General features: G+C 37.8%; 1 protein-coding gene and 1 long non-coding RNA gene across 2 annotated transcripts; one reads left to right on the top strand and one right to left on the bottom strand.

Moving 5' to 3' along the window:
* Positions 1 to 5,746: 5,746 nt before the first annotated feature.
* Positions 5,747 to 6,589, bottom strand: LOC122217573. Its single transcript, XR_006201585.1, has 2 exons — positions 6,498 to 6,589; positions 5,747 to 6,194 (listed from the first exon to the last, which is right to left on the bottom strand). It is a non-coding gene; the product is annotated as an uncharacterized LOC122217573 (long non-coding RNA).
* A 184-nt stretch (positions 6,590 to 6,773) lies between these two features.
* Positions 6,774 to 18,896, top strand: THAP1 (THAP domain containing 1). The gene is made up of 3 exons (XM_042934719.1): positions 6,774 to 6,854; positions 10,470 to 10,665; positions 15,395 to 18,896. Exons 1-3 carry the CDS (start codon positions 6,784 to 6,786, stop codon positions 15,767 to 15,769), a joined length of 642 nt encoding a protein of 213 aa, XP_042790653.1. The 5' UTR covers positions 6,774 to 6,783; the 3' UTR covers positions 15,770 to 18,896.
* The last annotated feature ends 1,793 nt before the right edge of the window (positions 18,897 to 20,689 follow it).

Consider the following 20,689-nt stretch of genomic DNA (forward strand, 5'->3'; position numbering starts at 1 on the left):
TGGAATTGTTTTCTTAATTTCTTTCCGCTACCTCATTATTAGTACATAAAAATGCTACAGATTTCTGTATATTGATTTTGTATCCTACAACCTTATTATATTCATTCATCAGTTCTAGTAGTATATTGGAGTCTTTAGGGTTTTCTATATGTAATATCATGTCATCTACAAAACGTGACAGTTTTACTTCTTTCTTTTCAATTCAGATGCCTTTTATTTCTTTTTATTCTCTGATTGCTATGGCTAGGACTTCAGCACTATTTTGAATAAAAGTGGTGGGAGTGGACATCGTTGTCATGTTCCAGACCTTAGGGGGAAAGCTCTCAGTTTTTCACCATTAAGTATGTTGCTGTGGGTTTTTCATATGTATCCTTTATTATGTTGAGGGTTTTTATCATGAATGGATGTTGTACTTTGCCAGATGGTTTTTGTACATTTATTGAAACGATCCATATGTTTTTGTCCTCTCTTGTGATGTTGAAATGTTCTTTTCTGAGTCTGTGTCTTTATGTTTGCACCAACACTTTCCTTCACCACTCTTTGAAATACTAAATGTACTGATGTACTCCAGGCTCTTCTATTTTGCTAAACAGCAACCCAAAAACCTGGGAGTGGGTCAGAATAGGAAAGGGCACTCAAGTTTTTATGGCTCTAAGACTTAAGAGTTTCCCAGGATCAGGCCAGTGGGCTCTAAAGGCTACTAATAGGAAGCTATATTATAGAATAAAGACAATCACTGAGCTTTTGTTATTCTCCCCAAACCAGACTTTCTTCATGGCATTAGTATTTGTTTTAAGCATTGAGATACTGACTGCAAGCAAATTTGAAGTGTTACCAGTCGCCGTCCTCTTCATCCACCTGCATCTCCTGACTTGTTCTATGTCCCAGAAGGGTGCACAAGAGGAGTAAACACCTTGTTAGAAACACTGAACGTGTTTGGACACTGTCCCTATTCTTTCAGACTAGTGGTATTTAGCTGTAGGCCTTTTTTTTTTTTTTAGAGCGAGAGAGTAAGAGACCGCAAGTGGGGGAGAAGCAGTGAGAGGGAGACACAGAATCTGAAGCAGGCTGTCAGCACAGAGCTCGAAGTGGACTCAAACTTGTAAACCACCAGATCATGACCTGAGTCAAAGTCAGATGCTTAACTGACTGAGCCACCCAGGCACCCGTAGCTGTAGTAGGCCTTTTGAGGGGAATATAATTTATGTGATGTAGGAGAGGGCTAAGGGCTAATGATGTTTTAAACTTACTGGTATAGGGGCACCTGGGTGGCTCAGTTGGTTAAGTATCCAACTTTGGCTCAGGTCATGATCTCATGATTCATGGGTTTGAGTCCCGCATCAGGCTGTGTGCTGACAGTTCGGAGCTTGGAGCCTGCTTCAGATTCTGTGACTCCCTCTCTGCCCCTCCCCCACTCCCTCTCTCTCTCTCTCTCTGTCTCTCTCTCTCTCTCTCTTTCAAAAATAAATGAACATTAAAAAAAATTTTAAACGTGTATCTAATAGTTTACATTTCAATTTGTTTAAAAACAAATTTTTGAAATACCTGATATTCAGATCAAAACACTAATAACCCTTCTAATCAGTCTTAGAGAAAATCTGTGTATCTACATGAAAATTACTCTAATCTTTGTTTCACTAATTCTAGAATACCAGAGTGGAAGGGACCTTACAAAAACAGATGAAAGCTACTGATAGCTCCCTAGAAAAATGCATATATACACACCTATGTATGATTTTCTTTCATTTTCAGAGGATTCAAAGACCTTGGCATTCATGGATTTCAAATTAAAAATTCTTCATTTAGTCCCATAGCTTTTATTCTACAGATAAGGATAATGAGAGCCAGAGAGAATGAATGCTAGGTATTTTTAATAAAAATTTATAGAAAAGGAAAGCATAGTTAGATAGAAATTAAAATCTAAACTGTTTGATTGAGATCAGTGAGTTTAAAACATGTTCAGTCCTTATGTCAAAACAAGTGGCTTACTTCTTTCCAGTTTATCAAACATGAAGACAAAGTTAAGCCTTCTACAATAATTGTGACACAACTTATCCTTTTAATGTCAAGGGTTTTCTTTTTTCCTTAAAAACTGTATTTATCTATTTCCTTAAAAAGCCTATTAGTAAGTGAACCAGATCTTGGCCTCTTAAGACTTTGAAAAACATCAAACTTCTAACCAACCTTCCTCAACTTACCTGTATTTATTCTCATTCCCTTAAATGGTCATATAAAGCTAAGACATAAATTCATTTTTGATACTTAGGTAAGGAGCCAAATGAAGACATCACATGAGCATATAAATATCTCCCATTCTCTAAAAGAAAGGCAATTTTACATATTTTATATAGCCCTTGTTTGCTTAATAAACCTTTAGTTTATTAAAGTAGAATAAACACCAGAGATTTTCTAAATCGTCAGGGTCAGATGATGAAGTATCATAAAGTGAACACACTATTTAGCCACCACTTCAGTCAAAACACACATTACCACCATCCGGTAAGTCCCCTTTCATTGCCTCTCTCCCCCAAAGTAACAACTTACTGACTTTTACCTACCTTTTTTACTCTACAAAAAAATAGGATTCCATATTTACTTTTGTGTGACTTCAATATTATGGGTGTAAAAACTATCCATATTGTTGTGGGCCATAGCTTTACTTTGACTGTTGTATAGTATTCCTTTATATGACTATACCACAATTTATTCATTCAACTATTAACAGGCATTTGGATAGTTTCTATCAACTTTTTAAAAAGGCAGATGGTCATCTTTGAAAGTAAAAATGTTCCCTCACAGTCACCCTTTGACAAGTTGAGAACAGTTATGTGAGCCTTAGGAAATGTTGAGAAGAACTGGATAAAGGAGAGAAGAAAACCAGACAATGGTTGTAAATTAGTTTAGAAAAAGTGAAAATTATTGTTGTATTAAGTAAATAATTTTTAAGCCATGCAGAGTGAAAATTTAATTTAGGGGGTGTTTTAGAAAGAAAAATTCAACATTCAGTTCAATTAATATTTTAAAAATTATATACAATTTACGTGATCAATTTACCATTTTGAAGTAAGGAAAAATGAGGATTATATTCAATAATAAAAATGTAGATTTCACTTCCAAATTATAGATAGCTAGAAGAAAGAAAACAGAAAAAAAGGGGAGCAAAGGAGAACTTCATGGAAGGAAATCTAACCAAATAATTAAATTGACTAGTTTCACTCTACACTGATTAAAAATGATCACAAACCAGGGTGTGTGGTATCTCAGTCAGTTAAGCATTAGACTCCTGATTTCGGCTCAGGTCGTGATCTCATGGTTCTTGGGTTCAGGGATTTGCTCTCTCTACCCCTCTCCCCAAAAATAAATAAATAAACTTAAAAAAAATCACAAACCTCAGAAGGGCACTCTGCACTGGCTGGTGATCCTTCATGCTTCTTTAGTAACTTGCATTACCAACCTTTGAGAACTATACATTCTTTCTCTTCTGGCACTCCCCAGTCCTACAACCCCCATGGCTGATGACCCTGCTTCCTAAATTGCTCCCATCTCACAATTCCTGTTTTGTGGGGGTTACATTGCTCTCTTATTCTTCTTTTTTTAATATATATTTATTTTTATTTTTTGTAGTTTGGCAGTTTTTGTTCTCTTTCTTAAAGGCCATCCACATCTCAGTAAATGCTCAAGCCAGAAGAAATTCAAGTACAAGTCAACCTTAATACCTTGATTCTTTTCCTCATTCTTATATCCATCTGTGAGCAAGTTTTGATGTTTCTACCTGCAACATACTCTCAAATCCTGGTCATTCTTTCTCCGATGCCACTACCTAAATCCAAGTTACCAACTTATCTTACTTGCCTCCAATGGCCTCTTTATTGGTCTGCTACTCACTTGCACTGATAAACTCTTCACATAATAGAATGGCCTTTAAAAATGTTTAGATCAGGTCTCTACCATGCCTAAAAAGGTTTGTTGACGTCCTGCTGCACTTAAAATCCAAACTAACAAGTCACTTACTTCTTCAACCTCATTTTATACCCTTCTTCCCCTGGCTCACACCATAGTCTCCATTCAGTTCCCAGGAAATACTGAACTCACAACTGCCTCAGGCCCCAGTACACACTCCCTGTCTGGAGAATGCTCTTCCCATCCTCCCTATTTTCATTCTTCACATTACTGGATTTTTTTCTATTCTTTGGTTTTCAGTAAAATGTTCCCTTCTCAGAAAGACTACCTAACTACCCCAGCTAAAGTAGGTAGTGACCCCTCCTCTAACCTCATTCACCTTTATAACATTGTAATGTATTCAGGCATCTCAGCACAATGTTATTTTATTCACATTTTTATTGTATGGCTTCCCCTCACTAGGATAAGCTCTATGAAGATAGGTAATGTTAGTCTTGCTCACCAGTATATTCCCAGACCTAGCATAATGCCTGCCACCATAATAGGTACTCAATAAATAAAGGTTAATAAAGAAATGGAAGGGAATAAGGAAGAGATAACAAGATCACTTCTTACTCCTTCACTGTTACCACCCAGGTGTAAGCCACCATCATCTCTCACCTAGGTTACTACAGAAGCCTGCCTACCAGTGTCCTCGCCTCTAAGTTGCCCCCTGATATCTATATACAACACAGTAGAGTGATCGTTTTTTTTTTTTTTTTTTTTTTTTTTTTTTTTTTTTATTTATTTTTGGGACAGAGAGAGACAGAGCACGAACGGGGGAGGGTCAGAGAGAGAGGGAGACACAGAATCGGAAACAGGCTCCAGGCTCCGAGCCATCAGCCCAGAAGCCATCAGCCCAGAGCCTGACGCGGGGCTCGAACTCACGGATCGCGAGATCGTGACCTGGCTGAAGTCGGACGCTTAACCGACTGCGCCACCCAGGCGCCCCTAGAGTGATCGTTTTAAAAGACTGGGTCACTACTCCTCTGCTTAAAGCATGTTCTCCATCTCAGAGTAAAAGTCAAAGCCTTATTACCCTCGCGTACAAGTCCCCATAGGACTGCATCCTGTTTCCTCTGACCTTATATTTGTCCCCCTAGCTCACTCTGCTCCAGCCACACTGACCCTTTACTGTTCTTTGTATAGGCTGGGGACACTGAGCCTCAGGAGTTTTGCCTTAGCCATTCCCTCTGCCTGCAAGGCCCTTCCCCCAGATATCCTCAGAGCTAACTCTCTTACCCATTCCACATCTTTGCTCAATAGTCCCTTCTTCTATTAGGCCTGTCCCATCCATTGTATTCAAATTGCAATCCCCTCATCGCCACCTAGCCCCCTTCACCTTACAACATTTTATATGGTCAGACTTCTCTGCCTCCTCCAACCTCCACTAGAATATTAGCTTCATGAGGGCAGAAATCTTTGTCTTGTTCACTAATGTATCCCAAGCTCTTTGTGCATAAAACAAGTGTTCAGTAAATATTTGTTGAATCAACTGATGAGTAAAGAATTTCAGTGAACTCTTAAAATAGACTTCAGTTCACAAGCACTTATCACATTCAGATACTTCCTGCACAGCAAACCATGGAGGAAATTACTGCCTTTGAGGGTAAGAGGCCATGAGGGCCTGATCAAGAACAAGAGAGACTGAAAGGGATGGATTTAATAACTATTTACTTATTCTATATTATCCTCGTCATCAAACGGATGTAGAGGGTGAGAAAACTAAGGTTCCGGTTTAAGCAACTGAATAGATAATGCAGACAATAATCCGAAGGCAGAAAAATTTACATAAGAAATAGAAGACTTGGTAGATCATAGCATTTTATTGAATTCAAGCAGCAGGGTGTTGAGTGAGAGGAAGACAGAGGATGGAACCCTGGGGAAGGAACAAGATTTGGCGGGGGTGGGGGGGGAGGGAGAAAAAAGTTTAATAGAGCACTGGAATTTGTCAACATCCCGCTATCCGGATTTCAGGACTCTGATCTGCATAGAGAGGAAGGGCACGCAACAGGAGGCAAATGGTGTGAAAATAGCTTGCACCAGTTCTAGAGTTCCAACACAGCACCTGGAGATCATTACAGCAATGAAAGCCTTCAGAAGTGAGAATGAATGTTTTCTCTCGTTGTTAAAATTCTGGCAGCTGAGTTCTCACAAAGCCTGTGATACCTGAACGACAGGTAATGGGATGAAGACTGGCGATGTGGGAAAGGGATCCACAAAGTTTCACAAATCATATACCATCTGTGGCTGCCCTTTTAAAGAAATGGGAAGAATTACCCAACGACCTCAGTTTTACATCTGTCCTCCTTTAGGCCACCAGATCCAAAGGCCGTACTGTTCCTCACCCTAAACCGTCCCAGAAAATATTACACAAGAAAACCCAACACGTTGCAAAACCTGGCCCTACAATCACGCTGCCCTCCCCTCCCCACTCCTCCGCACGCATGTCTCCCTTCGTCCAAGCACCTCCTTTCTCCTTTCCGGAAGCTAGGAGGCCCCACCCACTTCCGCAACGCCGGGCTTTAGCCAATGGCCTGCTTCCCAAGGAACGTTACCTCTGACCTCGGGGCTAATCAGAGACAGTGGGACAAACTCCTCGCGAGAGGTGAGGTTGAAGCTGCCTCCGCCATCTTGGAGATGGGAGACGGGCGATGGCTGTGGTTCTTCTGCTAATGCAAACAACAAAACGGGCACATTAGTCAACCCGAGAGAGGTTATCATCACTGTATCTGGTGACCAAAGCTACACAAGAAGCGAGGGTGTCAAAGCCCAGCGCGGCGACACTGATAGCTTCTCCTGCCTGCTGGAGCGGCAGAAGTGAAGTGACTGAAAACCGGAAGGATGGTGCAGTCCTGTTCCGCCTACGGCTGCAAGAACCGATATGATAAGGATAAGCCCGTTTCTTTCCACAAGTAAGTACTCTGCGCCTCTCGCGGGGCTGGCCCCAGCTGGGGCTGGGGGCGCGCGGCCGGTTAGGCTCGGGGGCGGAGCCGGGCGCGTGTCCGCGCGAGACTAATAAGGGGGGCGGGGCAGGGGCGGGGCACGACCGGATCTTCCTCACAGTCCGTCTCGGCCGCGAGCGGTGGGTGTGCCCGCCTCTGGTAGAAGTTCATGCAATGTCGCCCTGGGCTGTGCGTTCTCGGCGCAGGTCGCCGTGGGGACCGTTTCTCGCGCTCCAGGGTTGGAACCCATATGTGAGGTTCGCCCGCCTCCTGCGGTTGGAGTGTTCGGGACCTCGGAGCTATATCTCACGGCCCAGCGCAAGTCGTGAGGTCCTCCAAGCCGAGAGGCATCTGGATTTCACTCCTGGGATAATAGAGAAACCAGGTGGTAATAACGCCTTAGAAGTAAATTTGAAATAGAAACAAAAACCTTTAAAATCCCGAAGTCACTCTTTTTCGTTCTTGCTGTGGATGGGAGGCCGGCATCACAGAAATTAAAGATTGATTTTGGCCAGAATTTCAGGGAGGATGTCTTCACCCAGTTTCTAGGAACTAACTTTTAAGGACCCTTAAGTTTTAGAGAAAGCTTCTGGTACTACCAGGATGAATACTTAATGTTTTCAGCGGACAATAACGATAACTTGGACAATAATAACACAGATCATAATGAAGTGTCATAATAAAGGTCAATATGCGTTCTTATGGGCACCTATAGGAAGCCCTTGGAAAAGAACCTGCCCCACAACTTTCAGGGCTGTTTTATCCAAAAGCGCTGCAGTTAGAGGCCTAGAGGGGAAAATGTTCTTTTGAAAATACGAAGAGAAAACTGCAAAATGGAAACGACTTACTGATAATCAGATGCCTGCAAAATGTGACACGATGGTATTTTTATTCGGCCAAATACAAATTTTATTACATTTACATTACTTTGTTTTGCGAAAATTCTCCACTCTTAATAGATGGTAGCTAAGAAACTAGAACCAGTGGTCAATTATAGGAATTATTCATAGGTAAATAATTACAAAAGCAAAATTAAGTATTCCTTCAGTTTTTGGTGGGATTCGTTTTGTGTTTAACAGAGCGTAGATGCATTTTTATTTTTCATATGAGAGGGACCCTATAGAAATGAGTGCTTTGCAGCATAGAAAGATCTTGAGTGTTGATGTACCACCACTACCAACACCCCTGGCCCCCCACCTCCAGGAGGAGCTAGAACACCAACACTTGCAAGATTTACTTCAGTATATCCTGGTATTACTTAATTGATTTATTGGAATTTCTGAAAGCTGATGAATTGACTTCCAGTTCTTTGAAAGTGTTGGAATAAGTCAGAAGATGGTGACATGGTTACATACAGTTTGTTTCCCGCAACCACATTTCTAATTTATGCTAAACACTGCAAGCTGCTGGGGTTTACAAGGCTAAGTAAGACAAAGTCCTCTTAATATCCAAGGAATCTAAAATCTAAAGAAATCTAAAAATATGGAAAATCTTTCATTGGTACTGGAAACTAAGGATGGCATTCACACATCAGAAATAGTTTCTTCTGGCTGTCAAACAATTGATTGAATCAGAAGAAGGGCTGATCTGCCTCCCATTCTTACCTATAAAGAACGGTTTTTTGAGAGTAGATGGGAATACCTTGACAGAATCTCATAAACAGCCTGAGCATTGTAGTCCTTGAGACAGGAGGCCCAAGGTGCTGAATTGTACCAGTAATTGCTACCATAGTTTGTATTTCTGTAGGCCATTTCCAGCAGGATCTTCTAGGAGTACTTATTTTCCCGGTTTCTACACAGTGGCCCAGTGGCAGCAACTATGCTGGGCGAAGAGAAGAACTGTCCCAGGATTGGTTAGGTCTTCAGAATATAGCAGAGTCAGGCTGTAGCATACCTTACATGGAAGAGAAACTGGAACATACAGTTGAAACATCTTTTGGCTTCTTTCCAGTCTCCCCAGTTCACTAAATACTTGACTTGGAAAAGTAAAATCACAATAAATTTAAACTCTTCTTAACCCCCCTTATTTGGGCCTAAGAGACATATTCCAGTTGAGTTCAAGGTAAATTCAGATAAATAATATTCGTATGCTGGAATTAAAAACAAATTGGAAGACTAAAATAAATACAAATTTTAAAAATTAAAAAATAAAGACTTCCCAAACCTGGGGAGAAACTTTGATATCCAAGTTCATGACACTAATAGACCACCCCATTTCAGTTCCAGTCTTCTCCAAACGCATACATACATACGTACATACATACATACATACATAAAATATTGTATTTATCATTAGGATTTGACTATGATTTGATTAATTCATTATGTCAGACTGATCCTAAGAGAACTAGAACCTTTTTTGCAGTATGTAGATATAAACATGCAATTTTATTTTTATTGGTTAAAAAAATTAATAACAAATTCACCCCATAGTATGTATTTTACTTGAAACTCTTAGTGTCTTTGACATAAAAAGTTAAACATTAATAAGAGAGGAGCTACATGATTTATCTTTGTGTATTTAGATGTGTGTGTAATATCTGTATCAATTAGTGAAAGTCATTTACTGTAATGGAGAGAGACAAGCAATATTACTACATATTTCTCTCGACCCCCGACCTCCCATCATCTCCTCCTCCCATTGCATGGCTAACTTTTAATATGCATCTTTTTACATTTTGTAAATTTTTATCAGCCTATCTTGTTCAAATTGTATACATCATTGTATCTGACATTCTCGTAATTACTCTGTGATCAAAAGATTCCTATAAAAAATACTGCTTTTTGGGGGCGCCTGGGTGGCTCAGTTGATTAAACGTGTGACTTTGGCTCAGGGCATGATCTCGCATGTCACGAGTTTGAGCCCCGAGTCTGCGCCCCGCGTCGGGCTCTGTGCTGACAGCTCAGAGCCTGGAGCATGCTTCAGATTCTGTGTCTGCCTCTCTGTCCCTTCCCAACTCATGCTCGCTCGCTCTCTCTCTCTCTCTCTCTGTCAAAAACAAATAAAAACATTAAAAAAAATTCTTTTTAAAGCAGTATTTCTTTTTGTTTTTAATTTTTTAAAATGCTTATTTATTTTTGAGAGAGAGAGAGAGATAGAATGAGAGCAGGGAAGGGGCAGAGAGAGAGGAAGACAGAATCTGAGGCAGGCTCCAGGCTCTGAGCTGTCAGCAAAGAGCCCGACACTGGGCTCAAACTCCCTAACCCTAAGATCATGACCTGAGCCAAAGTCAGGTGCTTAACCCACTGAGCCACCCAGGCACCCCTAACAAATACTGCTTTTAAAAAAAACAAAAATTCCATGCTGGGAGGGGTGGTTTACATCCCACATTAGTGGATGGTCACTTTATTTATAGGATCTTTAAAACAAATACATTCTTAACTAAGGTGAATAAAAGCACAACTAAAAACTGTCAAAAAAAAAAAAAAAGAAAAGAAAAGATAGCAGAGCTAGTGTTTTAATCAAATACCCCTTAGTTTGTTAATGCCAATGTAAGATAGTTTTTTTCTAAGCAGGAAAGTCTAGATGTGCCTTTTTTTTTCTTTTAAAATAAAGTCAGAGAACTGAATTATCTCTTCTTCTTAGGTTTCCTCTTACAAGACCCAGTCTTTGTAAAAAATGGGAGGCAGCTGTCAGAAGAAAAAACTTTAAACCCACCAAGTATAGCAGTATTTGTTCAGAACACTTTACTCCAGACTGCTTTAAGAGGGAGTGCAACAACAAGTTGCTGAAAGAGAATGCAGTGCCCACGATATTTCTCTGTACTGAGCCACATGACAAGGTAATATGTGTTTTAAAATACTGGGTTTTCTATTTATAAAATTAATTTGTTTTTATTGTGGAAAATTCAGATCAGTGTTAAGAAAATAAATGTTACCTGGAAGCCATCACTTGTACATAACCACTGTTAACAACGATATACTATTTAAAAATACAAAATGCAGTTTATTAAAAGTTAAACATCCTCACACTAAGAAAGTCAATTTAGTTTTGTAACTTACTTGAAGATCACTTTCTACCCCTACATATATGTTAATAAGTTTTGGGTTTCCTTTATCAGTGACAGTTCAGTTTCAAAGTTTTTCCCCCTCAGTTTTAAGTGCTTAGTATTTTATTAAATCTCACCAATCATTCTTTCTCTTTCTTGCATCCCATTTCTACTCCAGGTGGAAAAGTGTTATTATTAGAACTTAAATTTTTTTCTTATTTTAGAATATTTCCATATCAAGGATTTACAAAACTCTAATATTCTTTTGTTTTAATCCAAGTGTAGTTGACACATGATGTTACATTAGTTTCAGATGTAAGCATACTAAATAGACTGATCTATATATTATGCTACACTCACCACAAGTGTAACTACCATCTGTCACCATATAAGGCTATTAAAATACCACTGACCATTGTCCCTATGCTGTACCTTTCATACTTGCAACTTGTTCATTCCATAACTGGAAGCCTCTATCTCCCCACTCCCCTCTACCCTTTTGCCCATCCCCCCATCCCCTCCGCTCAGGCAGCCATCACTTTGTTCTTTGTATTTATGGATCTGTTTCTGCTTTTTTGTTTGTTTTTTTTCATTTGTTTTTTAGATTTCACATATAAGTGGAATCACATGGTATTTATCTTTATCTGAATTGTTTCAATTAGCATAATACCCTCTAGGTCCATGCATGTTGTCACAAAATGGCAAGATCTCATTCTTTTTTACAGTGAGTAATATTGTATTGTGCATATGTGTGCGTGGGTGTACATATATATGTATGTATAGATATATATGTAAACACACACAACATTTTCTGTATCCATTCATCTGTTAATGGACATTTGGGTTGCTTTCATATCTGGGCTATTGTAAAAAAAAAATATGTTTATGCAGTAAACATAGGGGTGCATATATCTTTTCAAATTAGTGTTTTTATTTTCTTTGGGTAAATACCCAGTAGTGGAATTATTGGATCATATGGTAATTCTATTTTTAAGTTTTTGAGAAAATGCCATGCTGTTTTCCACAGTTGCTGCATCCGTTTTCATTCTCACCAACAGTACATAAGGGTTCCCTTTTCTCCACACTTATTATTTCTTGTCTTTTGATAATAGTCACTCTGGCAGATACAGTGATAACTCATTGTGGTTTTGATTTTCATTTCCCCGATGATTAGTGATGTTGGGCATCTTTCCATGTGTCTGTTGGCCATCTGTATGTCTTTGGAATACAGACATCCATATGTCTTTGGAAAATGTCTATTCATGTCCTCTGCCCATTTTTTAATTGGATTGTTTGTTTGGTGTTGTATAAGGTTTTTTTTTAATTCTTTTTTCTTTTTTTTTTTTTTTTTAAGTTTATTTATGTATTTTGAGAGAGAAAAAGGTAGAGCACATGAGTGGGGAAAGGGCAGAAAGAGAATCCCAAGCAGGCTCCATACTGTCAGTGCAGAGCCTGACAGACTCGATCCCACTGTGAGATCATGACCTAAGCCAAAATCAAGAGTCAGACGCTTAACCAACTGAACCACTCAGATGCCCCTTGTATAAGTTCTTTATATATTGTGATTATTAGCTCCTTATCAGATATATCATTTGCAGATATCTTTTCATATTCAGTAGGTTGCATTTTAATTTTGTTGGTGATTTCCTTCACTGTGCAGAAGCTTTTGGTTTAGTTTCAATTGTTTGTTTTGCTTTTGTTTCCCTTGCCTGAGGAGACGTATCTAGAAAAATGTTGCTGGGGCACCTAGGTGGTTAAATGTCTGACTTCGGCTCAGGTCATGATCTCACTGGTTGGTGAGTTCAAGCCCTGCGGCAGGCTCTGTGCTGGCAGCTCAGAGCCTGGATCCTGCTTCAGATTCTGTGTCCACCCCCCCGTCTCTCTGTCCCTCCCCCACTCTCTCTGTCTCTCTCTTTCTCTCAAAAATAAATAAACATAAAAATTAAAAAAAAAAAAAAGAAAAATGTTGCTAAGGCTGATGTGAAAGAAACTACTGCCTATGTTTTCTTCTAGGATTTTTATAGTTTAAGGTCTCACACTTAGGTCTTTAATCCATTTTGAATTTAGTTTTGTGTATGGCATAAGAAAATGGTCTAGTTTCATTTTTTTTCATGTAACTGTGCAATTTCTCCAGCACCATTTATTGAAGAGTCTGTCTTTTCCCCATTATATATTCTTACTCTCTTTGTTGTAGATTAATTGACCATGTAATCATGGGTTTATTTCTGGGCTCTCTGTTCTGTTCCATTGATCAATGTGTCTGTTTTTGTGCCAGTACTGTACTGTTTTGATTACTACAGCTTTGTAGTATATCTTGAACACTGGGATTGTGATACCTCCTGCTTTGTTCTTGAACACTGGGATTGTGATACCTCCTGCTTTGTTCTTTCTTAGGCATGCTTTGTTATTCAGGGTCTTTAGTGGTTCCATACAAATTCTAAGATTATTTGTTCTAGTTCTGTGAAAAATGCTGTCAGTATTTTCATAGGGATTGCATTGAGTCTGTAGATTGCTTTGGGTAGTATAAACATTGTAACAATGTTACTTCATCCAATCCATGAGAATGGTATATCTTCCCATTTATTTGCATCATCTTCAATTTGTTATATCAGTGTTTTATAGTTTTCAGAGTACAGGTCTTTCACCCTCTTGGTTAAATTACTTCCTAGATATTTAATTCTTTTTGGTGTAATTATAAATGGAATTGTTGTCTTAATTTCTCTTTCTGCTACTTCATTATTAGTGTATAGAAACGACCGATTTCATATATTAATTTTGTATTCTGCAACTTTACTGGATTCATTTATTATTCCTAGTAGTATTCTGTTGGAGTTTTTAGGGTTTCCTGTATGTATTATCATGTCATCTGCAAATAGTGACAATTTTACTTCTTTCTAATCAGTTTAGATGCCTTTTGTTTTTCTTGCTTGATTGCAATGGCAAGCACTTCCAGTACTGTGTTGAATGAAAGTAGCAAGAGTGGACATCTTGTCTTGTTTCTGATCTTGGAGGAAAAGCTCTCAGTTTTTCACCACTGAGTGTGATATCAACTGTATGTTTTTCATATATGGCCTTTATTATTTTGAAGTATGTTCCCTCTTTTTTTTTTTTTTAATTAACTTATTTATTTTGTGAGAGACAGAGTGAGTAGGGGAGGGGCAGAGAGAGGGAGAGAGAGACTCAAGCAGGTTCCACACTGTCAGCCTGGAGCCCAATGTGGGACTCAAACTCATGAACTGTGAGATCATGACCTGAGGTGAAACAAAGAGTTGGATGCTTAACCAGCTGACCCACCCAGTTGCCCTGAGGTATGTTCCCTCTAAAGCAACTTTATTGAGACTTTTTATCATGAATGGATATTGAATTTTGTCCAGTGCTGTTTTTGCATTTATGGAGATGATCATATGATTTTATTTTATTTTAGAGAGGGAGAGCATGAGCAGGGTGACAGGGACAGAGGGAGAGAGAGAGAGAGAGAGAGAGAGAGAGAGAGAGAGAGAAAAAGAATGAATCTTAAGCAGGCTCCACGCTCAGCACAGAGCCAGATGCAGGGCTTGATCCCGTGACCCTGGGATCATGACCTGAGCTGAAGTCAAGTCACACGCTCAACCAACTGAGCCACACAGGCACCCCTAAATGATCGTATGGGTTTATCCTTTATTTTGTTGATGTAGTGTTTCACATTGATTTATGAATATTGAACCATCCTTGCATCCCTGGAATAAATTCCACTTGATCTTGGTGAATGATCCTTTTAATGTATTATTGAATATTTAATGTATTAGCTAATAGGCTCATTTTATTGAGGATTTTTGCATCTGTGTTCATCAGGGATATTGTCCCTATAGTTTTCTTTTGTTGTAGTGTCTTTGATTTTGATATCAGGGCAATGCTGGCCTTATAGAATGTATTTGGAAGCTTTTCTTTCTCTTGTATTTTTTGGAATAGTTTGAGGAGAATAGATATTAACTCTTTAAGTATTTGATAGAATTCACCTGTGAAGCCATCTGGTCCTGGACTTTTGTCTTTTGGGAATTTTTTGATTACCTTTTCAATTTTGTCACTAATGATTGGTCTTTTCAGATTTTCTATTTCTTCTGATTTGTTCTTGGAAGGCTGTATGTTTCTGGAAACACATCTATTTCCTCTAGGTTGTCCAGTTTGTAAAAAGTCATTCTTAAATTCCACAGGTGGATTCATTTATTCATTTATTTATTTATGTATTTATGTATGTATTTATTTATTTATTTAATGTTGATTTATTTTTGAGAGAGAGAGAAGACAAAGCATGTGTGGGGGAGGGGCAGAGAGACAGAGAGAGACAGAGAGTCCGAAGCAGGTTCCAGGCTCCCAGCTGCCAGCACAGAGCTCGTTGCAGGGCTCAAACCCACGAACCATAGATCATGACCTGAGCTGAATTCGGACGCTTAACCAACTGAGCCACCCAGGCACCCTGGGTAGATTCTTTTAAACTGTTATTTGTAGTTACTAAACTTGAACATACTCTTAATTATCGTTGTAGAAGGAAGATCTTCTGGAGCCACAAGAACAGCTTCCCCCGCCTCCTTTAACACCTCCCATTTCCCAGGTTGATGCTGCTATTGGATTACTAATGCCTCCCCTTCAGACCCCTGATAATCTCTCAGTTTTCTGTGACCACAACTATACTGTGGAGGATACAATGCACCAGAGAAAAAGGATTCATCAGCTAGAACAACAAGTTGAAAAACTCCGAAAGAAGCTTAAGACCGCACAGCAGCGATGCAGAAGACAAGAACGACAACTTGAAAAATTAAAGGAGGTTGTTCACTTCCAGAAGGAGAAGGACGACATATCAGAGAGAGGTTATGTGATTCTACCAAATGACTACTTTGAAATAGTTGAAGTGCCAGCATAAAAAAATGATATTTGTATTGGTTTTTAATGGGGCAAAACCACATACCTTCTTCTAGCCTATAAAGGAGTTTAATTTGAAAAAAATAACACTTGATTACTTGTATAAAAACAATTCAGAATATTTTTTTAAAAAAATAAATTAGATATATACTGTAAAATTGTAAATTTTTTGTTTGTAATTTCAGGGTTTTTACATTTTAACAAAATATCTTAAAAGTTATAATCTAACCTCAGAACTCCAATGTAAGTTGGTTTCAAATTGAGGAGTTTTGTTTTTTGAGTATTTATAGAAATGCAAAAATTGAAAGTAAAGTGAATGAGAACAGTACAGCAAGGATGATTTAAGTTTAAAATGTAAAATTAATGCAGTTTATTAAAAGAATTTAGTTACATTATAAATCAGAAGTATAAGTCAGATCACGGGACATAACTTCTCAGAATATATATATATTCTTATTCACATATTCTTATTTGTAAAGTCAGAAGATTTGTTTATCTTTCTTAATCACTTGTCAAAGATAAATTGACAAGTCAATACTTAAAAAAATTGCTTGTCTTCAGAGCATAAAATGAAGAATCATTCTATACCTAATCAATATTGTTACATAACTTTATAAAGGATGAATTTTTTAAAAAGTGGGTCCATCTTTTTTTTTTCCCACTGTCTAGCATTATTAAATTAGAAGTGTATTTCCAGTGGAAGAGACATTCTTCATTAAATAAAGTAAGCATTGTTGTTAATAAAGTAATAAAAACGGGGGCCTGATCCATAGTATGCCTTTTTCTTTCACTACCCCCAAGCTAAGGAGCATCTAGTTTCCAACTGTAGTTATATCCGTATCCAAATCTCTAATAAATGTGTTGTGTCAGTAGAGTTTGATTTGTACCGTAATAGGACTAATTGATTTTGGTCAAGTCTTCACATAAAAAAGGATTTCTTCACTTTTAACACAAATTAGAAATTATATCCCATTTACTTAAATGAGTGATTTGTATTCCAGAGGAACTTAATGTGTAGTGTTTATTTTACTGAATGTTGAGATTTAAACACTGAAGTTTCTGTTCAAACTATGAGTTGTGTTCTGACTTTGTGAGAAGTTTTAGTTATATATTTGAAATGAAAATATGTTCTGATTAAACAAATACTGCCTTAGGAATTATCTACTTAGATTTACAATAACTGTTCCAATTATAATTATTTTATATTTAAAAGTATACTGAGATAGTTGAAGAGTAACAGGCCTTTTTAAGGCAGTATTAAAAATCTGAAACAATGACATTCAGAAGTGTCTTTTGTAGATGTGGATTCCAATGTAATTTACTACTGTCCTGCCAGTGGATAATACCGTGATTTTTTATGAACCAGTATTTCAAAAATAGAAAATTATGATCAAAAGATTACTTGACCTTATGTTGTCTGATAACATTTAGAACTAGCTCTAATGAATCAGAAGACTTTCTCTAGTTATTCATGAATCTCATCCCTGGTTTGGAAACCCACGAAATCTCCAAGTAGTTTGTTTTTACATTTCATCTCACTAGCAATTCCTGGAGGATATATGGGTAAACATCTTGCAAAGTATAAATCTATCTAAATTGTCACCTACATAAAAGGAAGTGTGTGTGGGTGTGTATGTGTGTATGTGTGTGTGTGTGTGTGTACGTGTGTATTCCCACAGTCAAGAATCCAACACTGAATTGTAAAAGTAGCGATCCTAATTACTTAGCATCTTACCATTATGATTTAACCTGGAGTTACATTCTTTTCCTAACAAACGTAAATCCCTATTTGGAGAGAACTGAGCAAGCAGCATGTATACCAACTGTTTGCATTTAAATAAATTACCATAGTTTAACATAGGGAGTTTGAGGTTACAAGTAGTTATTTCTGAATATGAGATGTAACATTTGGTGAATGCTTTCAAAATTCATTCTGTCTACTGTATTGTTTATTACATTGCCAAGTAAAGGAAAACTGGTCCTTAAAATAGGTCCTGTTCAAGTATAGTCAAACTCAGTCTGAAACAAATGGACAAAGTCTCAATCTGGAACAAATAGGGGGAAGACTCATGTGAACTGCAGCATATTCTGAAAGGTGACATTTAAGCACATACAGTAACATACTAAAATTTCCATCTATGTGTAATGACATAATCTGGTGATAATGGTGAGAAGAAATAACTTCTTGAATAGAACTGTTAGAAAAACTATAGACTCATAGAATTTTAGAATTAGAAGGGACTTAGACATGATTAAACACTAACCTAACCTCCAAACCCTACAGAAATCTGTTTGTAAAATATCCGTGATAAGTGGTCATCTATTCTGTTTAAGCAGTTATTCTTATTAGATTCTTTAAAATGGGCTTCTGGATTAGGAAAGAATTAGTTACCACTCTTTTTATACTTGTTTATAGTGGAAATACAAACTTCACTTTGAACTGCTGCATAGTTTGAACCATCACATTCCAAGTTAAAGAAAGAAGTTTTAAAATTTTGTAAAATAATTTAAATGTTTAGTAATTGTATACCTGTTCTGTGAACTAAAAATAATTCTGTTGTTGCAGTAAAGAAACAGCGGTGTTTAAAATTATTAGCAAAACTTTTACTTGGAAGTCCAAGTATGTAAGATTTTTTTTTCCTCTTTTTTAGAAGTGTAGTAGTAAGGGTGAAAGCAAATGAAAGTTTCATTTGATATGGGGTTTTCTGGTGAAATTAATATTCTCTGGCCATCTTTAGTTATTACAAAATTATACACACATACACATACTCAACACCTATGACTTTTATAAAGTCAGTGGTAAGCAACATAAATTAGTAAAAGTCCATATGATCTATAAAAAGAAAATTCCCGTTTATGTTCTAGGATTTTTAAAAGACAGCCATCGATGAATAACAAAGAATCACAGCAGGCTTACAAATCTGCTTGGCTATTACTCTTCCTGATACTGGCAACCATGTGAATTAGATAACCAATGAATGAAGAGCATTGATGATGTTAACTGGTGTTTCTGGGCATTATGTTTTTATATTGTGCATTAAAATACAATTCTTGGTGTGATCAAAAAGCAAACAATGATTTACAAACAAGCAAAAAAGCAGTTATAATTATTGTACTTAAAATAACAGAAAAAGTTACAATTCCATGTCTTGATAACTTTTTTTTTTTTTTTTAACCTGGGATGTTGTTTTATTCTATTGGGATTTTTTTCTGAATGATAAATATTTTTTAAGCTCAAAAAATATATTGGGAATTTTTATTCTTTTCTAAATTCATATTATTTAGTGTTTTGAGATTATTAAATTTTCATTTTTAAAATATCCTAAGGGATATGAATAAACTTCCTTTGCTTTAAACTGTTTTTCATGAGACAAACTGTACAATATTAATAAATAGACAAATGACTTCTGGACTGGCTACATGTTCACCCTAACTACCATGATTGGTTAAAAAAATTTTTTTAAACAACCATTTAAGTTCTCTGCATGTTGTCTTAGGGGCATACAGCAAATGAAGAAACATTCAAGAACATCTAAATCTCTGAAAGAGTGTTAAGAGTCTGTGGCATTGAGGCGCCTAGGTGGCTCAGTCGGTTAAGCGTCCAACTTTGGCCCAGGTCCTGATCTCAATGGTTATGGGTTCGAACTGCATGTCAGGCTGTCTGCCATCCGTGCCAAGCCTGCTTCATATCCTGTCTCCCTCTCTCTTTCTCTCTCTCTCTCTCTCTCTCTCTCAAAAATAAACAAACATTAAAAAAAGAGAATCTGTGGCATTTATGCCACAACTTATTCTTGCCCTAAACCACCTGTCCACCACCACTCTCACACACACAGCACAGTGCTACAGAACTCCATTCTGAGTGGATACAGCCAAGAAGACAATGGTCACTCTCCTCCCAGTACCCAATTAAGTCCTGTGGTATTTCCCAAGGGAGAGCAAGCAGCCAATATTTCTCATACACCCCTAGATCTGTGTTGCAAAGGCTAAACTACAGGTAAGTGCAGCCAAAAGGTCAGGACTCCCTCCACCCAGCTTCCACCCACAAGGTGGAACTTTACCCTAGGTGCAGCAGGCCAAGAGTACCAGGACTCTGATCACCTTCATCCTAGGTGCTCATAGGGCAAGGTTTTCATGCCAGGAGAAGTAAGCCAAGAAGACCAGAAGCTACCATCCCAACTGAGTTCTGCTCATAAAGCAAGCATATCAATCCTAAAGAAGCAGATCATGTCATCTACTACCTGTAACTACAGTGGAGTAACATAGACTTTTTTCCCATGGGAGAGAAGGCCATAAGAAGAGAGCTCTGAAGCTCACCCCAAAAGAACTAATTTTATTTGGAAGAGTTTGGGGAAGTTCAAGACTAAGGGAACTCTCAAGGACAATGGAAAATTTAATGGTAAAAAAATTAAAGGAGGCTAATAGCTCCACCAGAGTAATAAGCTGTTATTTTTAGGCTAGCTAATTTACCAGAGAGAACAGGGAAAGAAGAAGAGCCCTCCTGGGGTAATAACAAGCCTTGAAGACCAACCTCAAAACCTACCTTGCAAAAGGCCTGAATCTAAGTGGATCAGTCTACAGAGCAATATAAGCTCTAGGACATCTTCAAAAAGCCATTAACTGGCAGTTGGAACTAACATCTGAGTTTGGTACCAGCAAAGGCTAGATAGTTTAACAAAGAGATCAGGAAGATAGAGAAGGGCCTGTTAAAAGCTCTGTCACTCCAAGTGACAATGTTCATGCCCAAGGCTGCACTTTCTAAGAAATGAAATCAGACTTCACCCTGGAGAGGAAATAAACTTCACTAATAACTCAAATAATTAAAAAAAAAAAAAAAATCCAAGCCTGGGAGGGGGTGGTGGGTGGGTCAAGGTCCAAAGATCCTACAACAGTTATAATCTAAAATGTTGTGTTGTTTTTTTTT

Source organism: Panthera leo, chromosome B1 (assembly GCF_018350215.1).
Source record: "Panthera leo isolate Ple1 chromosome B1, P.leo_Ple1_pat1.1, whole genome shotgun sequence".
Lineage (NCBI taxonomy): Eukaryota > Metazoa > Chordata > Mammalia > Carnivora > Felidae > Panthera > Panthera leo.

Bases quoted from the DNA above. Each gene is read 5' to 3' on its own strand.
- THAP1 (XM_042934719.1), top strand. From the start codon at position 6,784: ATGGTGCAGTCCTGTTCCGCCTACGGCTGCAAGAACCGATATGATAAG. The intron at 6,855-10,469 runs GTAAGTACTCTG...TCTTCTTCTTAG, and splicing joins AAGCCCGTTTCTTTCCACAA to GTTTCCTCTTACAAGACCCA. The intron at 10,666-15,394 runs GTAATATGTGTT...TTATCGTTGTAG, and splicing joins GTACTGAGCCACATGACAAG to AAGGAAGATCTTCTGGAGCC.